The sequence below is a fragment of the Bufo gargarizans genome, chromosome 11 (genome assembly GCF_014858855.1).
Source record: "Bufo gargarizans isolate SCDJY-AF-19 chromosome 11, ASM1485885v1, whole genome shotgun sequence".
NCBI classification, from domain to species: domain Eukaryota; kingdom Metazoa; phylum Chordata; class Amphibia; order Anura; family Bufonidae; genus Bufo; species Bufo gargarizans.
In genome coordinates this window covers 962,569-984,424 of record NC_058090.1, presented here as the reverse complement: position 1 = coordinate 984,424, position 21,856 = coordinate 962,569, and the positions used below count along the sequence as shown (strand labels likewise).

Here is a 21,856-nt window from a genome sequence, read left to right as displayed (position 1 = left end):
TACAGAACAACGCCCTGATGGCTCCATGAGGTACCTGATCATGACGTCAGAGACATTTCACAGTTGTTTTTTTTATAAGAATACAATTTGAGGATATACAAAAAAGGTTTAGGATGCACAGTAAGAATATTTAATCAGCTGTATAGGTCAGTCCCGATGACAGGTTCCTTATAAGTCCTTCTAAACACAGCCATTTTTCACCCTTCTGACACACCCTCATTTTGCAAATCTGACGAATCACTTTATGTGGTGATAAGTTTTGAATGCCTTCACTTATCCAAGCCATTATGAGATAGTTTTTTTCATGACACATCATACTTAATGAATAAAAGTCCTGATTTCAGTCTCTACTGTACAGTTGCACCAGGATCAATGTACAGTAGGTTTTATCCACTCAGTCAATCCAGAAATAAAACAGATCCGTGCCACTCTTTACAAATGGTTGGGGTCTCCATCCTGTCCCACAAAAATGGAGACCAGTGTTTGGCTGCGTTTATTTTGTCGATTTCTAGAAGGAATCCGCAGGACCCCTACGCCATTTAAGGTGGAGAACCGTTGATAAAGACCCTAACCATTTGTAAAGAGTGGGTCGGATCTGTTTTATCTTTACATTGTACTTCATGTTTGGGTTGATATGTTTAAAAAATCTAAATTTGATTTTTTTCTGCTTTTAAGACAGATAGTTATACCTCACAAAATAGTTAACATTCCTCATATGTCTACGTTATGTTAGTATCATTTTGTAAATGTCATTAAAAAATTTTTAGGACATTAGAAGGCTTAGAATTTTAGAAACAATTTTTCACAATTTCAAGAAAATTTTCAAAAGAACAATTTTAAAGTGACTTTGAGGGGCTTACATAATAGAAAGCATCCATAAATGACCCCAAATGAAAATGAAACTTTGTTAACTCTTTAGGTCAGGGATATCAAACTCGTGGCCCTCCAGATGTTGCAAAACTACAACTCCCATCATGCCTAGACATCGTACAACATCAGAGCATGCTGGGAGTTGTAGCTTTGCAACAGCTGGAAGGCCATAAGTTTGACATCTGTGCTTTTAAGGGGTTGTCAGTCCTGACCACCTCCCGGCTGGGAAACAGCAGAGATCTCCGGCGCTTGCTGTTTCAGTAGCTCCCATTGTGGTGCATGCTATACTGTTTTCCTCAGGGGTGTTTCAGAGTCCATTGCTGGAATCATGCTCCATGTGTGAGCGTGATCCTCCATTCTGGACTTGCAGGAGCGCAAGTCATTATCATGATTTATAATGCTGTGTGCCTCTGCTTGACCTTACTTCCACAGAATTATAGTGACAGCTTTATGTCAGTATTATTTTGTAGCAATAAGGTCAGGCAGAGACACACAGCATGATACATAATTATAATGCCAGGCGCTCCTGCAAGTACAGAATGGAGGTTTCTCTGCAATAAATGGTGTCATTTTGTATCCCCCTTTTGGAACACATTCTGCATCTTTTTTAGGGACCTTCCCTTCCTTGCTGTTTAGGTGACTTCCCCATGCCCTGGTACAACATGGGCACCATAACTTCCCGAAGTACTGATGCCCTCCCCTTACTGGTTTTGAACAATTAGGATCTTGATTACTACCTCTTGAAACTGAATGAATGTACCCATCTGGCCTGCAGATCAAAATAACACAAAAATATTATACAGTGCCATCTGAATAGGGTGCACAGACAGATTTTGTACCACCCTTTTGTTTTCCACATGGAATCCCCCCCCCCACCATGTATGTATTTTAGTCCAGGATGTAGTCTGGCTTTGGGTTAGTGTTAGTGGTACCTCATACAGGAGGACATGAGGTGCTGTTATTCCTCTTGTCCTTGTATTTAACCACCAACATGTTCTCATTGAGAAGAGCCCTGCTGTTGCCCTTTTAGACTGGTTCCATCCGGGTGTCCTTCCTTTCATAAATCTAGAACCTGTGGTTGTACCCAGAGGTATTTTAGGACAGCCTATACTTTTTAATGCCATACCTTGCCCTGTTGATGGGCAGGTATTGGCAGAATTTTTCTTATTCAAAAGTTTTATTAGTTTTCAATGTATAACAATATAGACTTATCCAATAGTTACAGTGTGAACAGTCCACCAGGAACTATTGGAATTTGATCACAAAAATGTCCATTGAGAAAATAATCTGACGTGAAAGATGATGCGCCCTAAAGGAGACAACGCAAAAGACCAAACAAAGGTCTAGACAAGGGCAAATGAGAAGACTGAAAAGATCAGGAAGTAATATTAATGAAGGGGGGGGGGGGTTAACAAAAAGTTAAAGACCGAAAGAAAAAAAAGGAAGGAGAGAGAAAATGAATAGAGAGATAGTTGGGAAGAGAAAAGAAGGTGGCGGGTTAAAGATTGCATATATGGGATATCAAACATGAAGAGTAGTGCTGATTCCGGCTTTTTTGTTAGGTATAGACATTGGGTACAGATATTCCTGCCATCTCAGTGATTACCTTAATCACAGTATACGAAAAACCTGAGAGGCCATTGTGCGAAGGAGAACTGTGTCCCCAATTTCACTTTTTATGCCTGAAAAAAGAGCAGCGGGTGTTCCAAGCGTTGTGTTATCAAAAGTTTATAAGTGGTCAAAATGTGTGTGGTAGAGATGGCAAAGTATAACTGTTCAAACGTTGAACTTGAAGGGTTGGTGCACGTTTTATTGAGTGATAAAAGTGTTGAATCTGGGTATATTCAAAATGGTCACATGTTGTGAATGTCATAATAAAGATGACTTTAAGGGATGGTTTAAGAAAATTTGGCAAAAACGAAGAGGGCGTGATCTCGAGCTTGCCAAAAAGTGGAAGGAGACGAGTCAGGTGGAGATGCAGGTTTATCTGTAATAAGGAGCAATGATCCTTCCTTATCTATCAAAGATTTCATTGCCTGTGCCAAGTGTACTATTGGGAGAGATTGTTGAGCATTGAATGAAAGGCACATGAAGACAGGAGTCAAGGGGACCAAGTCCAGGGGAGAGCTGATATCGGCAGGAGAAATAAAAATAATGAGCAATTCTAATCGAGGACCTGGACCCATGATCATGGAGAAGATCCAGCAGACGGGCATAAGCTGCAGCGAGGTGATACAATTTACAATCAGGAAGACCAACTCCACCTGCATCCTTAAAGTACATGAGAGTCTACCTGCTAATTCTTGGTGTCCCCAAAACCAGGGCCTCCAAAGTTTCCATGAGGTTTGCCCAATCTCATTCACTTTGCTGGTACTGTATTACACTGCAGTTTTTTCACATGAGAATCCACATGGAACAACTGCACGTAATCCGCAATGCGGTATTAGGCTTCTTTCACACAAATTATACGGATTGGGGCTGAATCTGTTTGTGGAAAGACTGATGGTTTTGCACGCAAGTTCAACCAGTTTTTTCTGCGATTGCATTCAGTGTTTCTGATCTTTTTTCTGTCCGGATTGCATAAGTTTTTCATGCTCGTGAAACTGAAGGACAACAGTCTCCTGGCAACCCTCAGTGAAAAACACATTGTATCTGGATGACTTCCGTTTTTCATTCAAGCCCCATTCGCTTCTATCAAGCCAGGGTGGCATGAAAATCGCACAATATGCTGCAATTTTCCTGAACGCAAGGATGCTGCATGAAAAACAACACCGATGTACACATGAAAAACTCAACCCAAATGACCATCAGTGAGTAATAAAGTGAATGTCATACACATCCAAAAAGCCTGAAAAACACATGAAGGGAGCATTCACATGACTTTATTTTTGGCTCATGTCCGATTCACATTATTTACAGATCGAATGTGGACCCATTCATTTCTGTGGGGAGTCATCCATGTGCTGTCTGCATCCGTGTGGTCGAACTGCAAATTATAGAACATGTCCTATTTTTGTCCATTTTGTGGACAAGAATACTCCTTTTATTCAATGGGTTCTGCGAAAAGTGCAGGATGCACATGGACAGCATACATATTTTGCCCCCTAAATAGGGCATTTATGAGATTCTGATGTTGATGATCAATCCTCAGGATAGGTAATCATTATCAGGATGGTGGGGGTCTGACACCTGGGACCCCTGCCAATCAGCTGTCTTAATCCAGTAAGTGCCGCGGCCTCCTCACAGTTTACCAAGAATAGACTTGAGCTGTGCCTAAACCAGGTGACCGATGAAATGTGACGTCACTGGCCTAGGAAGAGTTTGCAGCAGCTATCCTGAGGACAGCTCATCAATAGGAAGTGCATTGCTATCCATGATAGTGTACAATAAATCTAGACAATAACCAGCTAAAATGATTTAGATTATGTCATATCATAAGAAAAAAATTCTTGTAATCAGTACATAATCTGAATAATCTTATCAGTAGTCATACCCTGCAATTTGTAGATTAGATTATAGATTGCAGACCTCTTGGCACACATGACACATTAGGGCACTTTCACACTAGCGGCAAGGAACTCTGACAGGCTTTTCCGGTGGGTGAACAGCCTGTAGGATCCATGCTGCCACTAGTGCATGCGTGCCCCGGACTACCGGCCCACCCTCATTATAGTCAATGGGGCCGGAGCGGTAGTCCAGGGGCACGCGTGGACTACCGGCAGCAGGGATCCGACAGGCTGTTCACCCGCCGGAACAGCCTGCCAGAGTTCCTTGCCGCTAGTGTGAAACTAGCCTAAGTCATCCCCCAGGGATACTTACCACAGGCCTTAGTCAGACTTGGGCTTCTCTTATTTTGCTTTGGGGGCCTGTGTGGTGGCTTCAGTTCTACGCTAGCCAGGGTCCTGAGGCAGGAGGTAGCGGTGGCACTCGCAGGTGGGCAAGCAAGCAAGCTTCCAACTGGGAAGGCTACCGGCTGGGCGGGAGGGCCAGTGGTCACAGTGCTCCTGCTTCCTCGTTGACACTGCTGGCACTGTGTGTCACTGCCAGATTGGTGGAGCAGTAGTTCCCGCTCAATTCTGCTCCACTAATCCTTTCAAAATATATAAGGGACTTATCTACACAGCTGTTTTTTGGGGGGTATGCAACCTTGGTGCTACATGTTTAATATGATGTGATAATGTTTTAATTGAAATTACATAGATTGTAATGTGTTACACATCATATATATGTATAATATCTATATGTATTGTAGAAAGGCACAAGGGACCATCATAGATGAAAGATATGTGTCACCGAGGTTCCTGGCCTCGGTGAAGTAGGAGCCAGTAGTGAATATGTCCTCAGCAGTAGCTGATGGACACTTTGATAGTTAGCATAGCTGTGAAAAGTTTATCCAGGCCGGCTCTTACTGGGAGCAGTTAAAGTGCAGGTTGGGTGGCTGTTCCCCATGGTCCAGGCCGGGTTTTGACGGGCTTACAAAAACTCAGCCAGAAGTGTCAGGGGTGTGATTACCTGGCTGATGGTGGAGCTTTGTGTTTTTGGAGCCGAGTGAAAACCAGAGGGTCTCTGCCGAGAGAAAAAGGACAAAGCAAGGTTCCCATCCAAGGGACCTCGGTTCATGTCCAGGGTCATGCAGGATCTCTGTAAAGTATTACAAATTAACCAGTTCCGTACCACCCACAGACAGATGGCCTGGTGGAATGCTTCAATAAAAGGCCATGTTGAAGGCCATGTTGAAAAAAGTGGTTGAGAAAGATGGCAGAGATTGGGATTACCTGTTGCCTTATCTACTGTTCTCAATCAGAGAGGTACCCCAGGTGTCAACAGGTTTCTCGCCTTTTGAGTTGTTGTATGGAAGGCATCCACGAGGCCTGTTATATATCGCTAAGGAGACCTAGGAGAGTGAGGTCACGCCTAAGTGTCATTGAATATGTGACTACATTGCAGGAGCGAATAGCTCAAATAACACCTGTGCCTGGAGCATATGCTCTTTCACAATAGGAGTCGCAAGCGAACATATACAACAGGACGGCCCGTCTTAGACAGTTCAGTCCTGGGGACAGTGTTTTAGTCTTAGTCCCCACAGTGGAGAGCAGGTTCCTGGCCAAGTGGCAAGGGCCCTATGAGATAACTGAGAGGGTGGGCGAAGTTAACTACCGGGTACATCAGCCAGGTAGGAGAAAGCCCTATCAAATCTACCACATCAACTTGTTAAAACCATGGAAGGATAGGGACCCTCCTGAGAGCCCATGTCTGTTGACCCAACCAGACGCCACCATCGACAATGTAAAAATTGCCGAAACCCTGTCCCCTTCCCAAAAATACCAATGCCAGCTCCTGTTACAGCAGAATAGGGACTTGTTTACAGAAACCCCTTGCTTAACCAAGGTCGTGGAACATGAAATTCTAATGGAACCTCAGGCGCGAGTATATTTTAAACCGTACATGATACCTGAGGCCCCAAGGGAGATAGTTTCCAAAGAGGTCCAGAGAATGTTAAAACTGGGGGTAATTGAGGAATCCAAAAGTGGGTGGTCTAGTCCCATAGTGCTAGTCCCGAAGCCCAATGGAGAATGGCGATTTTGTAATGACTACCAAAAATTGAACAAGGTGTCCAAAGTAGATGCTTATCCCATGCCCTGGGGTGGATAAGCTCATTGAGAGACTAGGGCCAGCTCGATACATAACGACCCTGCATCTTACAAAGGGATACTGGCCAATTCCGTTGTCGAGAGAAACTAGGGAAAAAAACTGCATTTTCTACACAGGCCGCTTACTTGGATGATATAGTGATCTTCAGTCAAGATGCGCTACGAAAGGCCGGATTCACTATAAATCCAAGTAAGTGGGCCATGGGGTTGAAAGAGGTTCGATACTTGGGATATATGGTAGGAAGAGGTATAATAAAACCCCAAGTAACTAAAGTGGAGGCTATCCAAAAATGGCCCCACCCACTTACCAAGAAATGGGTCAAAGCCTTTCTCGGTATTGTGGGATACTACAGGAGATTTGTTCCTAAGTTTGCAGAAATAGCAGTACCCCTGACCGACCTTACAAAAGGGGGGAAGTCTGCTGTGATCAAGTGGTCCCCTGAGGCTGAAGAGGCCTTCCAAAAACGTAAGTTCCTCCCTCTGTAGACAGCCCATCTTGGTAGCCCCTGACTTCTCCCGGGAATTTATTGTTCAGACAGATGCATCAAAAGTAGGCATAGGGGCAGTAATGTCTCAAGTCATAAATGAGGAGGAACATCACTATGTTACCTCAGCAGAAAACTGTCCACTGCAGATCGGAATTATTCTATAATTGAAAAAGAATGCTTAGCCATTAAGTGGGCCCTTGATTGTCTCCGATACTATCTCCTGGGACTGGAGATTTACACTGGTCTCGGATCATGCCCCTCTGCAATGGTTAAGAGAGAAAAAGGGTAAGAATGCCCGTGTCACCCGCTGGTTTCTAGCCCTACAGGACTTTAGGTTTTCGGTAGAGCATAGGCCGGGCAGGCTACAAGGAAATGCGGATGCCTTATCCAGAGTACACTGCATGTTTGCTGGAGTAGCCCAGACTCCCGGCTTTGAGCAGAGGGGGGGATATGTAGAAAGGCACAAGGGACCATCATAGATGGAAGATATGTGTCACCGAGAGTCCTGGCCTCAGTGAAGTAGGAACCAGTAGTGAATATGTCAGCAGCAGTAGCTGATAGACATTTTGATAGTTAGCATAGCTGTGAAAAGCTAATCCAGGCCAGCTCTTACTGAGAGCAGCCAAAGTGCAGGGTGGGTGGCTGTTCCCCATGGTCCAGGCCGGGTTTTGACGGGCTTATGAAAAGTCAGCCAGCAGGGTCAGGGGTGTGATTACCTGGCTGATGGTGGAGCTCTGTGTAGCTGTGTGTTTTTGGAGCCGAGTGAAAACCAGAGGGTCTCTGCCGAGAGAAAAAGGACAAAGCAAGGTTCCCATCCACTCTGTGGGGAGTACGGTACTGTGCCCTAAAACTTCCTATGTGATTGTTCAGTTTCAAGACTGAATTGTTTTCTTTAAGTGTCGGCTGAAGTAAGCTGATCACTGCCGCCTGTTGAATTGTGGTGTGCCAACAATAAAAGACATTTATTACTTTGATTTCCACCACTAAAAGGCTACTGTGTATTTATCTGAAGGCTACCATTTGGGAAATCCCTACAGTATATACACAGAAAGACCACCATATATATATTGTAATTATACTCAGTCTTGACAAAGCTATGCAAGGCATATAGCAGTCATATGAGCACTATGTCATATTAAATTGCTCTGCTATTGAGGGGCCATGGTCTTACCATATAGGACAAGTCGTTGGAGTCTTAACATATATAGAATTGGTATTAGTTTTAGGAAAGTGGGACAATGGTGAAAGTATATAGGATCTAATTTGGGTGGATGGAAAGGGGGATTGAACAGGAGAACTTAAAGGGGTTGTCCAGGTTTTTAATATTGATGACCTATCCTCTGAATAGGTCATCAATGTCAGATCGGTGGGGGTCGAACACCCCCGCTGATCAGCTGTATGAGGAGACGGCACATGCAGTGTGCACGTGTCATCTCCTGTCTCTCTTCCTGCTGCTTTGCAATAGACACAGCGGTTAGCAGAAAGAGAGGCGGCACATGCACACTGCGCTTGCTGGCTGCTCGAACAGCTGATAGGATAGGTCATCAATATTAGAAGCTCGGACAACCCCTTTAAGGGTGAAGTGATGACTGAGCCGGGAGCATTCAAGGATGGGACAACACGACATTAAGATCTAAGCTTTACGGACATTTCTGAACTCTATTGATGTTTTCCTGTAAATTCTGCTACAGACTTCAATAAGGCTGAGTTCACATCAGCGTTTAGGAGCAGGAGAACGGAAAGGACGGATTTGGCACAAAACTGAGCCGAACGGAGCCTACAGACCCCATAGACTCTAATGGGGTCCATTATGTTTCCGCTCAGAGGAAGAAGCTGAGACAAAAAACCTGCGCGCACAACTTTTGTCTATCTTATTCAGCAGGACCTGCGCTGACTGTCACCGCACTCACCACGCGCTCACCCTGATTACATTCTGAAAGAAGAAGAAACAAGACATGGCGGCTGCGTGAACAAGAGGAGGAGATGAGTTAATTTATTTATTTATTTTAACCCCTCAAGCCACATTTTAGTAAGCATTCTGTATTAAGAATGCTATTATTTTCCCTTATAACCATGTTTTAAGGGAAAATAATTAAATGATTAGAACACCTAACCCAAACCTGAACTTCAGTGAAGAAGTCCAGGTTCAGGTCTGGGTATCCTTCCGGGATCCCCGGAAGAAGCCAGTTTACTGGCGAAACGGCGTTGGGTCAGAAGGTGGCTGAGAGATCGACACGCCATTCAGGGTATGCTTATTATCTTTTTTAATCACCAAGTCTTTTTACCCTCATATTTGCCTCCATTGCAGCATTGTTTGGGGCTTATTATTCTGAGGTGTCTTGGTATTTACCATCTTTTATTCTTTTCCCTGCTTGTTGGTGTGCTGACCTCTCGCCCCCCCCCCCCCCCCTTGTGTCCTGTTCCTCATCTTTGTGTTTCACCTTTGTGCTGCCTTTTACCATCATGTATGTATTTGTTATGTGTAATCAATAAAGCTTATTGATTTTCACTTTGTGAAGATTATGGTAAATTTTTTGGCGACATTTATGGCTCCTTGTGGGTCGGTATTTTTTCGTTATTTATCTCTGTCTGGTAATAATTGGGTGGCTATCTAATGTAATGACACAGCAAAGCACAGAGCACAGCAATGACACTGCTCTCTCTCTCAGAACTACAAAAAACTGCAGAAAATTGCTTATATAGTAAGGGGTAGGCTGGTTGCTAGGGATGTTGCTAAGCTCAGACAAAGACATTGCAGCCTTTTCATTGGCCCACAAGCAAGAAGCAGAGAAGGATCATGGGTTCAGATGAAAAAAAAATCTAGAATATTCGTGAATACGAATATATAGCACTATATTCTAAATCTTTGTGAATTCTCTAAGGGGCTATATTCGCAATTAAAATTCGCGAATCGAATCTTCGCGCCCAACACTAAAAATAACATGATAAAAAAGTGTTCATGGATGGCTCAGCATCTGATGAAAAAGCATTGGGGAAGGAAGATAGGGACAGGGATTGGGATTTGGGGATCAAGGATTCTGAAACTGCTGCAAAAGTACTATTAAATTACTGAACACTGCAGCAGTGAAGCTCCAGGAAGTGTTCTTACACAGCAGTACAGTAGATCACAGTGCAGGTGCATCACAAGTCCCAGCAGGTAGCCCCCCAAACACAGAGGGGCACAATACCTCTCTGCATGCAGTCAACAACTGAAATGGCTGCCTGCAGAGAGGCTCTTACTATTCTATATGCCCCTCTGGTGCTATGATTGGCAATCATAGCACCTACAGTGTTGTGCCCTGTGTAACTTTGGAGGTGATTGGTGCTTGCCTTATGCAGTGCAACACATCTCCGTCACATAGAGTGAATCAGGTTGTTGATTGTGGCCTCCAATAGCTGTGCGAAGTCACCGAATATTGGCAGGAACTGGAACACTCTGTCGTATACGACGATCCAGAGCATCCCAAACATGCTCAATGTCCGGTGAGTGTGATGGCCATGCAAGAACTGGGATGTTTTCAGCTTCCAGGAATTGTGTACAGATCCTTGCAATATGGGGCCGTGCATTATCATGCTGCAACATGTGGTGATGGTAGTAGATGAATGGCACAACAATGGGCCTCAGGATCTTGTCACGGTATCTCTGTGCACTCAAAATGCCATCAATAAAATGCACCTGTGTTCGTTGTCCATAACATACGCCTGCCCATACCATAACCCCACCGCCACCATGGGCCACTCGATCCACAACGTTGACGTCAGAAACTGCACACCCACACGATGCCACACACGCTGTCTGGCATCTGCCCTGAACAGTGAAAACCAGGACTCATCCGTGAACAGAATGCCTCTCCAATGCCCCAGATGCCATTGAATGTGAGCATTTGCCCACACAAGTCGGTTACGACGATGAACTGCAGTCCGGTCCAGACCCCGATGTGGGCGACGAGCATGCAGATGAGCTTCCCTGAGACGGTTTCTGACAGTTTCTGCAGAAATTCTTTGGTTATGCAAACCGATTGTGGCTGCAGCTGTCCGGGTGGCTGGTCTCAGACGATCATGGAGGTGAACATGCTGGATGTGGCGGTCTCGGGCTGGTGTGGTTACACGTGGTCTGCGGTTGTGGGGCCGGTTGGATGTACTGCCAAAATCTCTGAAACGCCTTTGGAGACGGCATATGGTAGAGAAATGAACATTCACTGAACAGACAACAGCTCTGGTAGACATTCCTGCAGTCAGCATGCCAACTGCACGCTCCCTCAAACGTTGCCATCTGTGGCATTGTGCTGTGTGATCAAACTGCACATTTCAGAGTGACCTTTTATTGTGGGCAGTCTAAGCCACACCTGTGCAATATTCATGCTGTCTAATCAGCACCTTGATATGCCACACCTGTGAGGTGGAATGGATTATCGCGGCAAAGGAGAAGTGATCCCTAAGGCCTCATGCACACGACCGTTGTTCTGGTCCACATCCGAGCCACAGTTTTTGTGGCTCGGGTGCGGACCCATTCACTTCAATGGGGCCGCAAAAGATGCGGACAGCACTCCATGTGCTGTCCGCATCTGTTGCTCCGTTACGTAGCCCCGCAAAAAAAATATAACCTATAGTTTTGCGAACAAGAATAGGCATTTCTACAATGGGCCGCCCGTTCCGTTCCGCAAATTGCGGAAGGCTCATGGGAAGCTTTTGTGTTTTGCGGATCCGCAATTTGCGGACCGCAAAAAATGGAACGGTCATGTGCATGAGGCCTAACACAGATTTAGACAGATTTGTGAACAATATTTGAGAGTAATGGATCTGTGTATGTAGAAAATGTTTCAGATCTTTGAGTTCATCTCATGCAAAATGGGAGCAAAACCGAAAGTGTTGTGTTTATATTTTTGGTCAGTGTATAATACAGACAAAGAAATCTATTTTAAATAGGAGATTTCTTTTTAATATATAGCCCATATATATTTATTTATTTAGGGCAAAGCAATACATTATCTGATGTGAAGAGGAGCATTCACATCCTATATGTATATGAGATATTTAGATACGGTATACAGTAAATCTAAAGGAAGGGCAAATATGCCACTCCCTCTGTCAGTAAAACGGAGGTCCACTGATAAAGAGACACCCCAATCCTCCCCAAGATGTAATAAATATGGACAAGTATTTAAACGAAGCAAGTAAAATCCATGTTCTCATTTAATCCTATAGGTGAAACAGTATTAATGCGGAAAATCCACTGTGTTTCCTTCTGTTTTATATTTGATCAATATTTCCTCCCCTAATTGATGCATGAACTACCTCAATCATAGAGAAGGAAATGCCACCCAAGTCACTATTGTGTTGTAACTGAATATGTCTCACAATTGGTTTATCTCGTCTATTTCTGATGTCCCCAAATTCGTGTTTTGAACTCTCTGCATGTTTTTCCCACATATAAGGACCCACAATGACATTGCATCAGGTATATTACACCCCTGGTATTACAATTCCCAAAGTGTCGGACTTGGTAGAGTTTGGTTCCTGAGCTATCCCTGAAAGTATCACCGGTCTTAATCAAAGGACAGGCTTTGCAATGTCCACATTTAAAAGGTACAATTTTTGCGATTTTGAAGCCAGGTCTCTTTTCTGGGTGCTTCAAAATGACTATGCACAAGAGCATCACCAATATTCTGGCCTCTGCGAAAAGTAATAGAAGGGGTGTCAGATAGATAATCCTTAAGGTCAGGGTCTGTCTTCAAAAGGGACCAATAACGACTCAGGATATCCCTAACCTGATTATGTCCTGTGTCATATGTCCCAATTATGTGCAATACATTGTCCTCTTTTTTATTTTGTGGTTGAAAAAGTACCGCGCGATTGCTTTCACGTGCATATTTCCTCGCTTTTTCAGACACTGATCCGTATAACCCCTCCTTTTAAATCTAAAAAACAATTGTGACGCTTCTGCTCAAATTCCTCAAAAGTGGAGCAATTTCACCTAATTTTCAAAAACTGGCCTTTAGGAATGCCTCTCCTCAATGGTTTAGGATGGAAGCTCTCCCACCTCAATAAACTATTAGTTGCAGTTTGTTTGCGATAGAGTGTGGTCTTTAGTGTTCACAGAGGAGATGTCACCTTGGACCCAATTTATCCCCCTGTGGGCCCGCTTTATAGACGACATTTTGCAGTTTTAGACGGGCTCTGTCAAGGGATTTAAACAATTTTTGGCTAAGCTCAATATGAATCACATTGGCTTACATTTTACATCTGAAATAAACAATACCTCCATTAGGTTCTTGGATATAAGAGTCACTAAGGGGGATCAACAACAACTAAAGACCACACTCTATCGCAAAAAAACTGCAACTAATAGTTTATTGAGGTGGGAGAGCATCAAAATAGTTTTTTAGATTTAAACGGAGAGGTTATCCGGATCAATGTCTGAAAAAAGCGAGGAAATATGCACGTGAAAGCAATCGCGCGGTACTTTTTCAACCACAAAATAAAAAAGAGGACAATGTATTGCGCATAATTGGGACATATGACACAGGACATAATCAGGTTAGGGATATCCTGAGTCATTATTGGTCCCTTTTGAAGACAGACCCTGACCTTAAGGATTCTCTATCTGACACCCCTTCTATTACTTTTCGCAGAGGCCAGAATATTGGTGATACTCTTGTGCATAGTCAATTAGAGGAGGAAATATTTTCCGCCTTAATACAGTTTCACCTATGGGATAAAATGAGAACATTGATTTGACTTGCTTGATTCAAATACTGGTCCATATTTATTACATCTTGGGGAGGATTGGGGTGTCTCTTTATCAGTGGACCTGACAGAAGGAGTGGCATATTTGGCCATTTTGAAGTTGGCCATTTTGAATCGAACTTTTGTATTTTCAATAGGAAGAGGGTCATGTGACACATCAAACTTATTGGGAATTTCACAAGAAAAACAATGGTGTGCTTGGATATAACGTAACTTTATTATTCCATGAGTTATTTACAAGTTTCTCTTTGTTTACAGCCATTGACATGTCGCCGAGGTTAACACGTGCGGAGCGGATAGAAATTGTGTTGATGTCTGGTGAACGCAGTAACCGGGTCATTGCAGCAGATTTCAATGCAAGACAGCCTACGAGACCACCCATCTCCCATGCTACAGTTAGCAAACTGCTTGCTAAGTTTCGTGAAACTGGTTCAGTGTTGGATTTGCCAAAATGTGGACGCATGAAATCTGTCACTAATGAAGAAACATCAGTGGCTGTCCTAGCTTCATTCAGCAAGAGCCCACAGCGTAGCACTCGCCACATGTCACTGGAGAGTGGCATTAGTCGAACATCCCTTTGGCGGATATTAGCTACTCACAAATGGCACCCTTACAAACTCCAGCTACTGCAGCATCTCAACGAGGATGACCCAGATGGGCAAAACAAAAATTGGAACAGGACCCTCAGTTTACGCAGAAGATTTTGTTCAGTGATGAGGCAAACTTTTATGTGAATGGTGAAGTTAACAAACAAAACCACCGCTATTGGTCTGACACTATCCCACATTAGATAGATCCCTCCAAGACTGTTGGAACCAAAAAATGATGGTATGGTGTGGTATATGGGGTACAAAGATAGTGGGGCCATTCTTCATCAATGAAAACCTCAAGGCCACTGGATATGCGAAATTGCTACATGATGTGTTTCCCTCTTTATGCACTGAAGCTGGCACGTTCCCTGAGTTTTTCCAGCAAGATGGTGCACCACCACATTATGGGTGTCAGGTCCGAGCATTCCTAGATGAACAGTTTCCTGGAAAGTGGATTGGTCGTCGTGGGCCAGTTGAATGGCCCCCAAGGTCTCCCGATCTGACCCCCTTAGACTTTTATCTTTCGGGTCATCTGAAGGCAATTGTCTATGCTGTGAAGATACAAGATGTGCAGCACCTGAAACTATGGATACTGGAAGCCTGTGCTAGCATTTCTCCTGCGGTGTTGCTATCAGTGTGTGAAGAGTGGGAGAAGAGGGTTGCATTGACAATCCAACACAATGGGCAGAACATTGAACACATTTTATAAGTGGTCAGAAACTTGTAAATAACTAATGAAAGAATAAAGTTACGTTAAAACCAAGCACACCATTGTTTTTCTTGTGAAATTCCCAATAAGTTTGATGTGTCACATGACCCTCTTCCTATTGAAAAAACAAAAGTTGGATTCAAAATGGCCGACTTCAAAATGGCCGTCATGGTCACCACCCATCTTGAAAAGTTTCCCCCCTCACATATACTAATGTGCCACAAACAGGAAGTTAATATCACCAACCAGGTGTATCCATATAAATGGCCCACCCTGTACATGAATTTTGCACGATATTCACATTTTTTTAGTTTCACCTGTACATAAAGGTTGTGAATGCTCCCCTTTACATCAGATAATGTATTGCTTTGCCCTAAATAAATAAATATATATGGGGCTATATATTAAAAAAAAACCTCCTATTTAAAATAGATTTCTTTGTTTGTATATACACTGACCAAAAATAAAGACGCAACACTTTCGGTTTTGCTCCCATTTTGCATGAGATGAACTCAAAGATCTGAAACATTTTCTACATGCACAAAATACCCATTACTCTCAAATATTGTTCACAAATCTGTCTAAATCTGTGTTAGGCCTCATGCACACGACCGTTCCGTTTTTTGCGGTCCGCAAAATTTTCTATTTGTAGCATCTATATATGCCCTTTTGCAATAAAAGAATGTACATGTAGTGGCACATCCCTTCCATCTTCTATGAATGATGTTGACCTGTAATGATACCAGCAATGCTTGTTTTAAATAAAGTTGTTGCATACACAAATGATGGCAGAGTGGTGGAACGCACGTGTCGTGCGTTATGACGTTGTGGCGCAAATCTTGCAATGATTCTGTCTGTCTCCCTTTCAAAAAGCGCCCGATTCATTTGAGATGCCGCTCCACACCGCGGACCGGCAGCTGCACTTTTACAGCGCAACAACTCCTACTACACCATCTATTTCAGCACAGCTACCCCTGCTATATATTTTCCCCTGGGCAACATACAGATATTATGATGGTTCTGCAGAAGTGCAAGTATTGGACCTTGGTGGTCAATTGAGAAATGTACCCTTAATGCCATTTGCATTAGACATCTGATTTGCATTTTGGTGTGTGGGGGTTGGTCCCTGATGATATCTGAATCACTGATTTAGGATACTGCAGGGTGTTATAATTTTATAAATTGCAGGTTATACAGGTCTTGAACATATCTGACATAACTCAGGTTGCCATTATATATCTAATGTATCCTTGGATCTATCTGGCCTGTCCAAAGTGCCACAATATTTATTTGTGTAGGTCTAAATCTGTGTAAGTGAGCACTTCTCCTTTGCCGCGATAATCCATCCCGCCTCACAGGTGTGGCATATCAAGGTGCTGATTAGACAGCATGAATATTGCACAGGTGTGGCTTAGACTGCCCACAATAAAAGTCCACTCTGAAATGTGCAGTTTGACCACACAGCACAATGCCACAAATGTCGCAACGTTTGAGGGAACGTGCAATTGTAGGGATACAATAGCAATAGGGTAAGGAGTAGGGAAAGATTTTTTTTTTCTTATTTTCTTATCAATCCTGCAAGATACATGAGAAAAAGGAGGTAATAAGCAGCTATTTTAGTGACTATTATTAAAAGTTATGTTTTGCATATAACAAAATGACACCTTGCTGGTGGTGAAAACCAATAAAATGTAGGCAAACAGGCTAACAATAAGAATGTAGGAACGGTAGTGTTCCTTTGGCCCACTACATTCTATGATGTGGAGGGATAACCCACAGGTGCTGGAGATTGTGAAGGAACTAAGGGGAGCTGGTAAGTTACACCCCCTACCCCCCGCTAAAGCAGGCAACCTGCCAATGCAGCAGTGGCGGCTGGACCTTTCAACCCGTCGCCCGACCCGGGAGGGCAGATTGGCAATGTGCCCATCCTATAGGCTAGGCCTGAAGATCCTGGCATCTGTGCTGGCCTACTCCAAGGACCCCCTACAGTTAAAAATTGGATGATCTGTTTTTCATGGTGCTGTACATGTATGACTCAACATTTAACTTTAAATTGTAAAATGGCGTGCAGAGGTGCACATATGCTTTAAAGCAGGTTTTCACAACCTTTTCTGGTTGGGGGCCGCATTGAACCAATCCAAAAGGCCAAAAATAAAACTTAAAAGAGGTAGTACAACTAAAATATTTATGACGTATGGAACATACAATGCATTTGGAAAGTCTTCAGACACTTTTTTTCAGATTTTGTTATGTTGCTGCCTTGTACTAAAATAAAAAAATTCAAGTCTTCCCACATCAATCTAGACCAGAGGTAGGCAAACTTTGTGGGCCACAATGGGTTCATATATTGGACCCGGGGGCCGGACCAAGTGTAGATGGACGGGGCGTTTATGTGAATTATTTTTTAAATGAAATTTAAATTTTGTAACATTCAAGGTTTAGTTTAATTCAAGGTAGAAAAGCATAAAAACACTTTAAATTTTGCTCTGAGGGCTTCCCATTTCTTCTGATTATCTTTGAGATGTTTCTGCACCTTGATTGCAGTCCACAATTCAGTTGACTGGATATGATTTTGAAATACACACTGTGTATATAAGGTCTTCCAGCTTTAAATGCATATCAGAGAAAAACCAAGCCATGAGGAGGAAAGAACTGCCTGTAGAACTCAGAGACAGGATTGTGTGGAGGAACATATCTGGAGGAGGATACAAGAAATTTCTACTGCACTAAACGGTCCCAAGAGCACAGTGGCCTCCATAATTCCTAAATGGAATAAGTTTGGAAAACCCAGGACTCTTCTGAGAGTTAGCTGCCCCACTAAACTAAGTAATCACAGAAGAAAGGTCTTGGTAAGAGAAGTAACCTAGAATCCAATGATCACCCTAGCTCAGCTCCAAAGATCCTGTGTGCAAATAGGACAAACTTCCAGAAGGTCAACGATCATTGACGCACTCCACCATTCTGGGCAGCACAGTGGCTAAGTGGTTAGCACTGGTGCCTTGCAGCACTGCAACATCTGCATGGAGCTTGTATGTTTGCATGGGTTTTTCCTCCGGGTACTCTGGTTTCCTCCCAAAGACATACTGATAGGAAACTTAGATTGTGAGCCCCATTGGAGACAGTTGGATGCTAATATAGTAGCGCTATATAAGTGCATTAAATAAACTCTGGGCTTTGTGGCAGAGTGGCCAAAAGGAAGCCTTTCCTCATTAAAAGACATGTGAAACCCAGCTGGAATTTGCAATAAAGCACCTGCCACTGCTCATCCTCTGCCACATATCATCATGGTTTGGGGGTGTTTTTCAGTGGCTGGTACAGAGACTGATAGGGGTTGAGTGAAAGCTAAATGGAGGAAAGTACAGAGATATTTTTAATGAAAACCTGATCCAGAGTGCTCTGGACTTCAGACTGGGCTGAATGCTTACCTTCCAACAAGACTATGAGAATGCAATAATTTGTGACTTTTAACTTGTTTTGTCACTTTCTAAAAGTATTGAGAAAAGGGTGTATGACTTAACGGGAGAGGCATGGTCTCCTGCAGCCTTCCGGATACTGGTGCAACTGGTAGTTCAGCTCATAGCTCACATACACACATTGCATGGCCTAAATATATCTGCCCAATTACCCTAAGCACACAGCCAAGACAATACAGGAGTGGCCTAGAGACAACTCTGAATGTCCTTCAGCGGCCACAGCCCTGACTTGAACCCAATTGAACATCTCTACAGATACATAAATCCATCCAACCTGACAGAGCTTGAGAGATTCTGCAGAGAAGAATGGCAGAATGAAAAAAACACAATGCAACACCAGAATATCCAAGAATGGCAGAATATCTCCAAATTCAGATGTGTAAAACTTGTGACATCATATCCAAAAAGACTGGAGGCTGTAATCACTGCCAAAGTTGCTTCAGTTACTGAGTAAAGAGTGAATATGCAGCGTGCCGGACCGCAGGGGAAACACGTAAAGGCTCACGGTGGGCCGATGGGTGCAATAGTTCATGTACTCAAGGTTAGCAGATGCCTCCCTGGGTCGGCAGTACAGTGGATGGGAAGACGGCACCAAATACTCCGGGTCACTCACTGTTACAGGGAACACCAGCCAGATGTTTATTGAGGTGCCCTTGATGGTGGTGATGTTTAGGGTGCTTGTGGCTAGGCCCCTGTGTTTGTGACGCCAGCACCGTTAGGTGCAAATGTTGAAAGTAGTAGTTGTAAGAATGAGGAGTCAGTGATTGTAAACCAGTTGAACATTTACGTAAGATCAATAGTCTCTGGCCAGCTGGTACAGTTCATCAATGGACAGCTTTTGTATGCATAAAAAGTTCAATGGTATTCTATTATCTGGTAGTGGCAAATGTATTCGAGGAGTTTAGGAGTACTCGGGAAAGGATCCTGGTAGAAATCCACACTGGCACTGAATATGCTACTAATTATTCATCTAGGAGTTCCCATGGTGCCTTTTCATACTTACCTGCTGCCAGTGCGCCGTTCACTTCCTGGATTCTGGCTGGGGGCGGGCTTTATCTTGATTGACGTCTTCTCCCGGCTGGGCCACGCGCTGGACTGAATGCGCACGCCGCTGCGCATGCACCATGGTGACTTATCCCTGGCCAGGATAGTACAGAGCTAGCCTGCACGTTCACGGCTCTGTACTATTCTAGTTAGGAAGAAGTCACCATGGGGCGTGCGCATTTAGGACAGCGAGCGGCCCGGCCGGAAGAAAAGAAGGAGTCTTCTGCGCAAGGGCGGCCACAAGGATTCTGGAGAAGAGCGGTGGCCGTAACTAGAGGAGACCGAATGACAACAATGAGGTAAGTGGGGATGAATTTTCTCCTAAAGGGTGGGAATTGGTTAATCAAATATATTTACAAAAATTATCAGTGTTAAATGATTAACAGATTTAACAGTGATCATTATGATGGTAAAACCCCTTTAAGGGCGTCCCCCTCAGGGCAGGCAAACACATCTGCTTCATTATTTGGCAGGAAACTCATGTAGAAATGGATTTTATGTTTTCTCACTACCACCCGGAAGGTTAAGTCAGAGATAATGACAATTTGGCCTAAATTGTCTGGTTGTGTTCAGGCACTTTGAAAGCTACTCCTGGTCACTGGTGCTAATGAGGTCCATAAGCCTTAGTTAGCTGTTACCCTCACTAGTCTCCTTGCATCTCGGCATATAGACTCGCTGTCTGGTGCTGGTCTTCTGTAGGTATCTTCTCCAGGCTTGATCAGAGCCCAGAGGAAAGTACAGCAGTTACATGGTGACTTTAGTCTGTGTCTCTCATCTATGGACTTGCTTCTTCCTCCTCTCACCAACTACATTCTCTACACACAACTCCCTCACCTAGACACCCCCCCCCCCCCCACTATATACTATGTGGCGACAGCACCACCTAGGGGCGAATGGATGTAATGACATTGCAAGCCAGAAAATAAAGAATACCACACATTACAATTACAGATGTTTGAAGCATCCCCTTCAATGTATTGGGACTCTGCAAATACTTATGCAAGATTTTAGTTTTTCCTTTTCAATAAATTAAGAAATATTTTTAACATTCTGCTTTCACTTTTTCATTAAAAGGTTTTGAGTGCAGATTGAGTGAAAAACAAAATTTTTATTTTTTATTTTAGCACAAGGCTGCAGCATAAAACATGTGAAAAAAGGGAAAGGGTCTGAAGACTTTCTGTATGAATTGTATGTATTATAAATGTCTGGTTACACTTTGAGGACTCCTATCTAATGGGAAAAAATATGTGAGCAGACACTACAAATAGACAGATGGTTGGGGGCCACACAGAATGGTATCAAAGGCCAAATGTTGTGCGCCGCTGCTCAAACGAGATGGAGACCTTCTCCATTGTACCAGCATTGAACCTATTGAGGTTTGCTAGTGCTAAAGTAAACCTGGCACAATGGAAGGGTGTAGCTATATTGAGTGCAGAGATAGAAATTGCACCCAGGCCCTGCTGCCTGAGGAGCTCAAGGGCCCCTCTGTCACATAAGAAGACCAATATTATAAATGGCACACGTTACGTGGGGCTGTTGTAGATTCTGCATTGGCGCCCAGGAGCTTTAATTTACGCCTGTTGTATAACTGCTTAGTGTCATAAGGGGAGGTCACAGATTTCAGAACCACTGTAACAAGCTTACAGCATGAGGGATTGCATAAAGTTGGATGTACTCACCACACATAGAGAGAACACCAGAGAATGCCCAGATCAGAAGGGACAGTCCTATATTACCAGAGTTTTTCAGGACCCCCTTAGGAGATATAAAGATGCCACTTCCAATGATTGTCCCAATGGTCAAGGAGATGGCATGGATTAGGGTGATCTTTTTTCTCAAATACACAGCTCCATTTGCTGTCTTCGTGTCTCCATCTCCTGAAGTCTCCTGAGAAGCCCCCATCCTGTGTACAGCAAGAGCTCTCTGTTTAGCTAGCTCTTCTCAGTCTCTGGATGTGCATGCTAAGTGTAAGCGTCAGGGGTGTTCTCCGGTCATTAAAAACAAGATTTTTTTCTCTGTGTTTCCCAGCCCCTGGTCACAGCCCCCATGTCACAGGAGGCAAAAAAGTTCAAAGTCTCACTGCTGGATCAAGCAATTCATTCATAAACACAAAATTCCACCTTACAGCTGCATTCATACATAGAGAGGAGGGAATTAGACCAGCAGGCTAGTCTAATCTATGCTTGTCATGCCAATTTTTGAGAAGGGAGATCAGGGACAAGTTTGTACAGTGTAAAATAGCACTCGTGGCACACTTTTTTTTTTTTTTGTTGGCCCAGCCTAT

General features: G+C 43.6%; 1 protein-coding gene across 1 annotated transcript in view; it reads right to left on the bottom strand.

Annotated features, from left to right (window-relative positions):
• Window positions 1-21,538, bottom strand: part of LOC122921759 (cystine/glutamate transporter-like) — a 44,274-nt gene extending 22,736 nt beyond the window's left edge. Inside the window, exon 1 of the mRNA XM_044271984.1 lies at window positions 21,252-21,538. Coding sequence (XP_044127919.1) covers window positions 21,252-21,474 — 223 coding nt within the window. The 5' untranslated portion in view covers window positions 21,475-21,538. The remainder of the gene's footprint in view (window positions 1-21,251) is intronic.
• Between the last annotated feature and the right edge of the window lie 318 nt (window positions 21,539-21,856).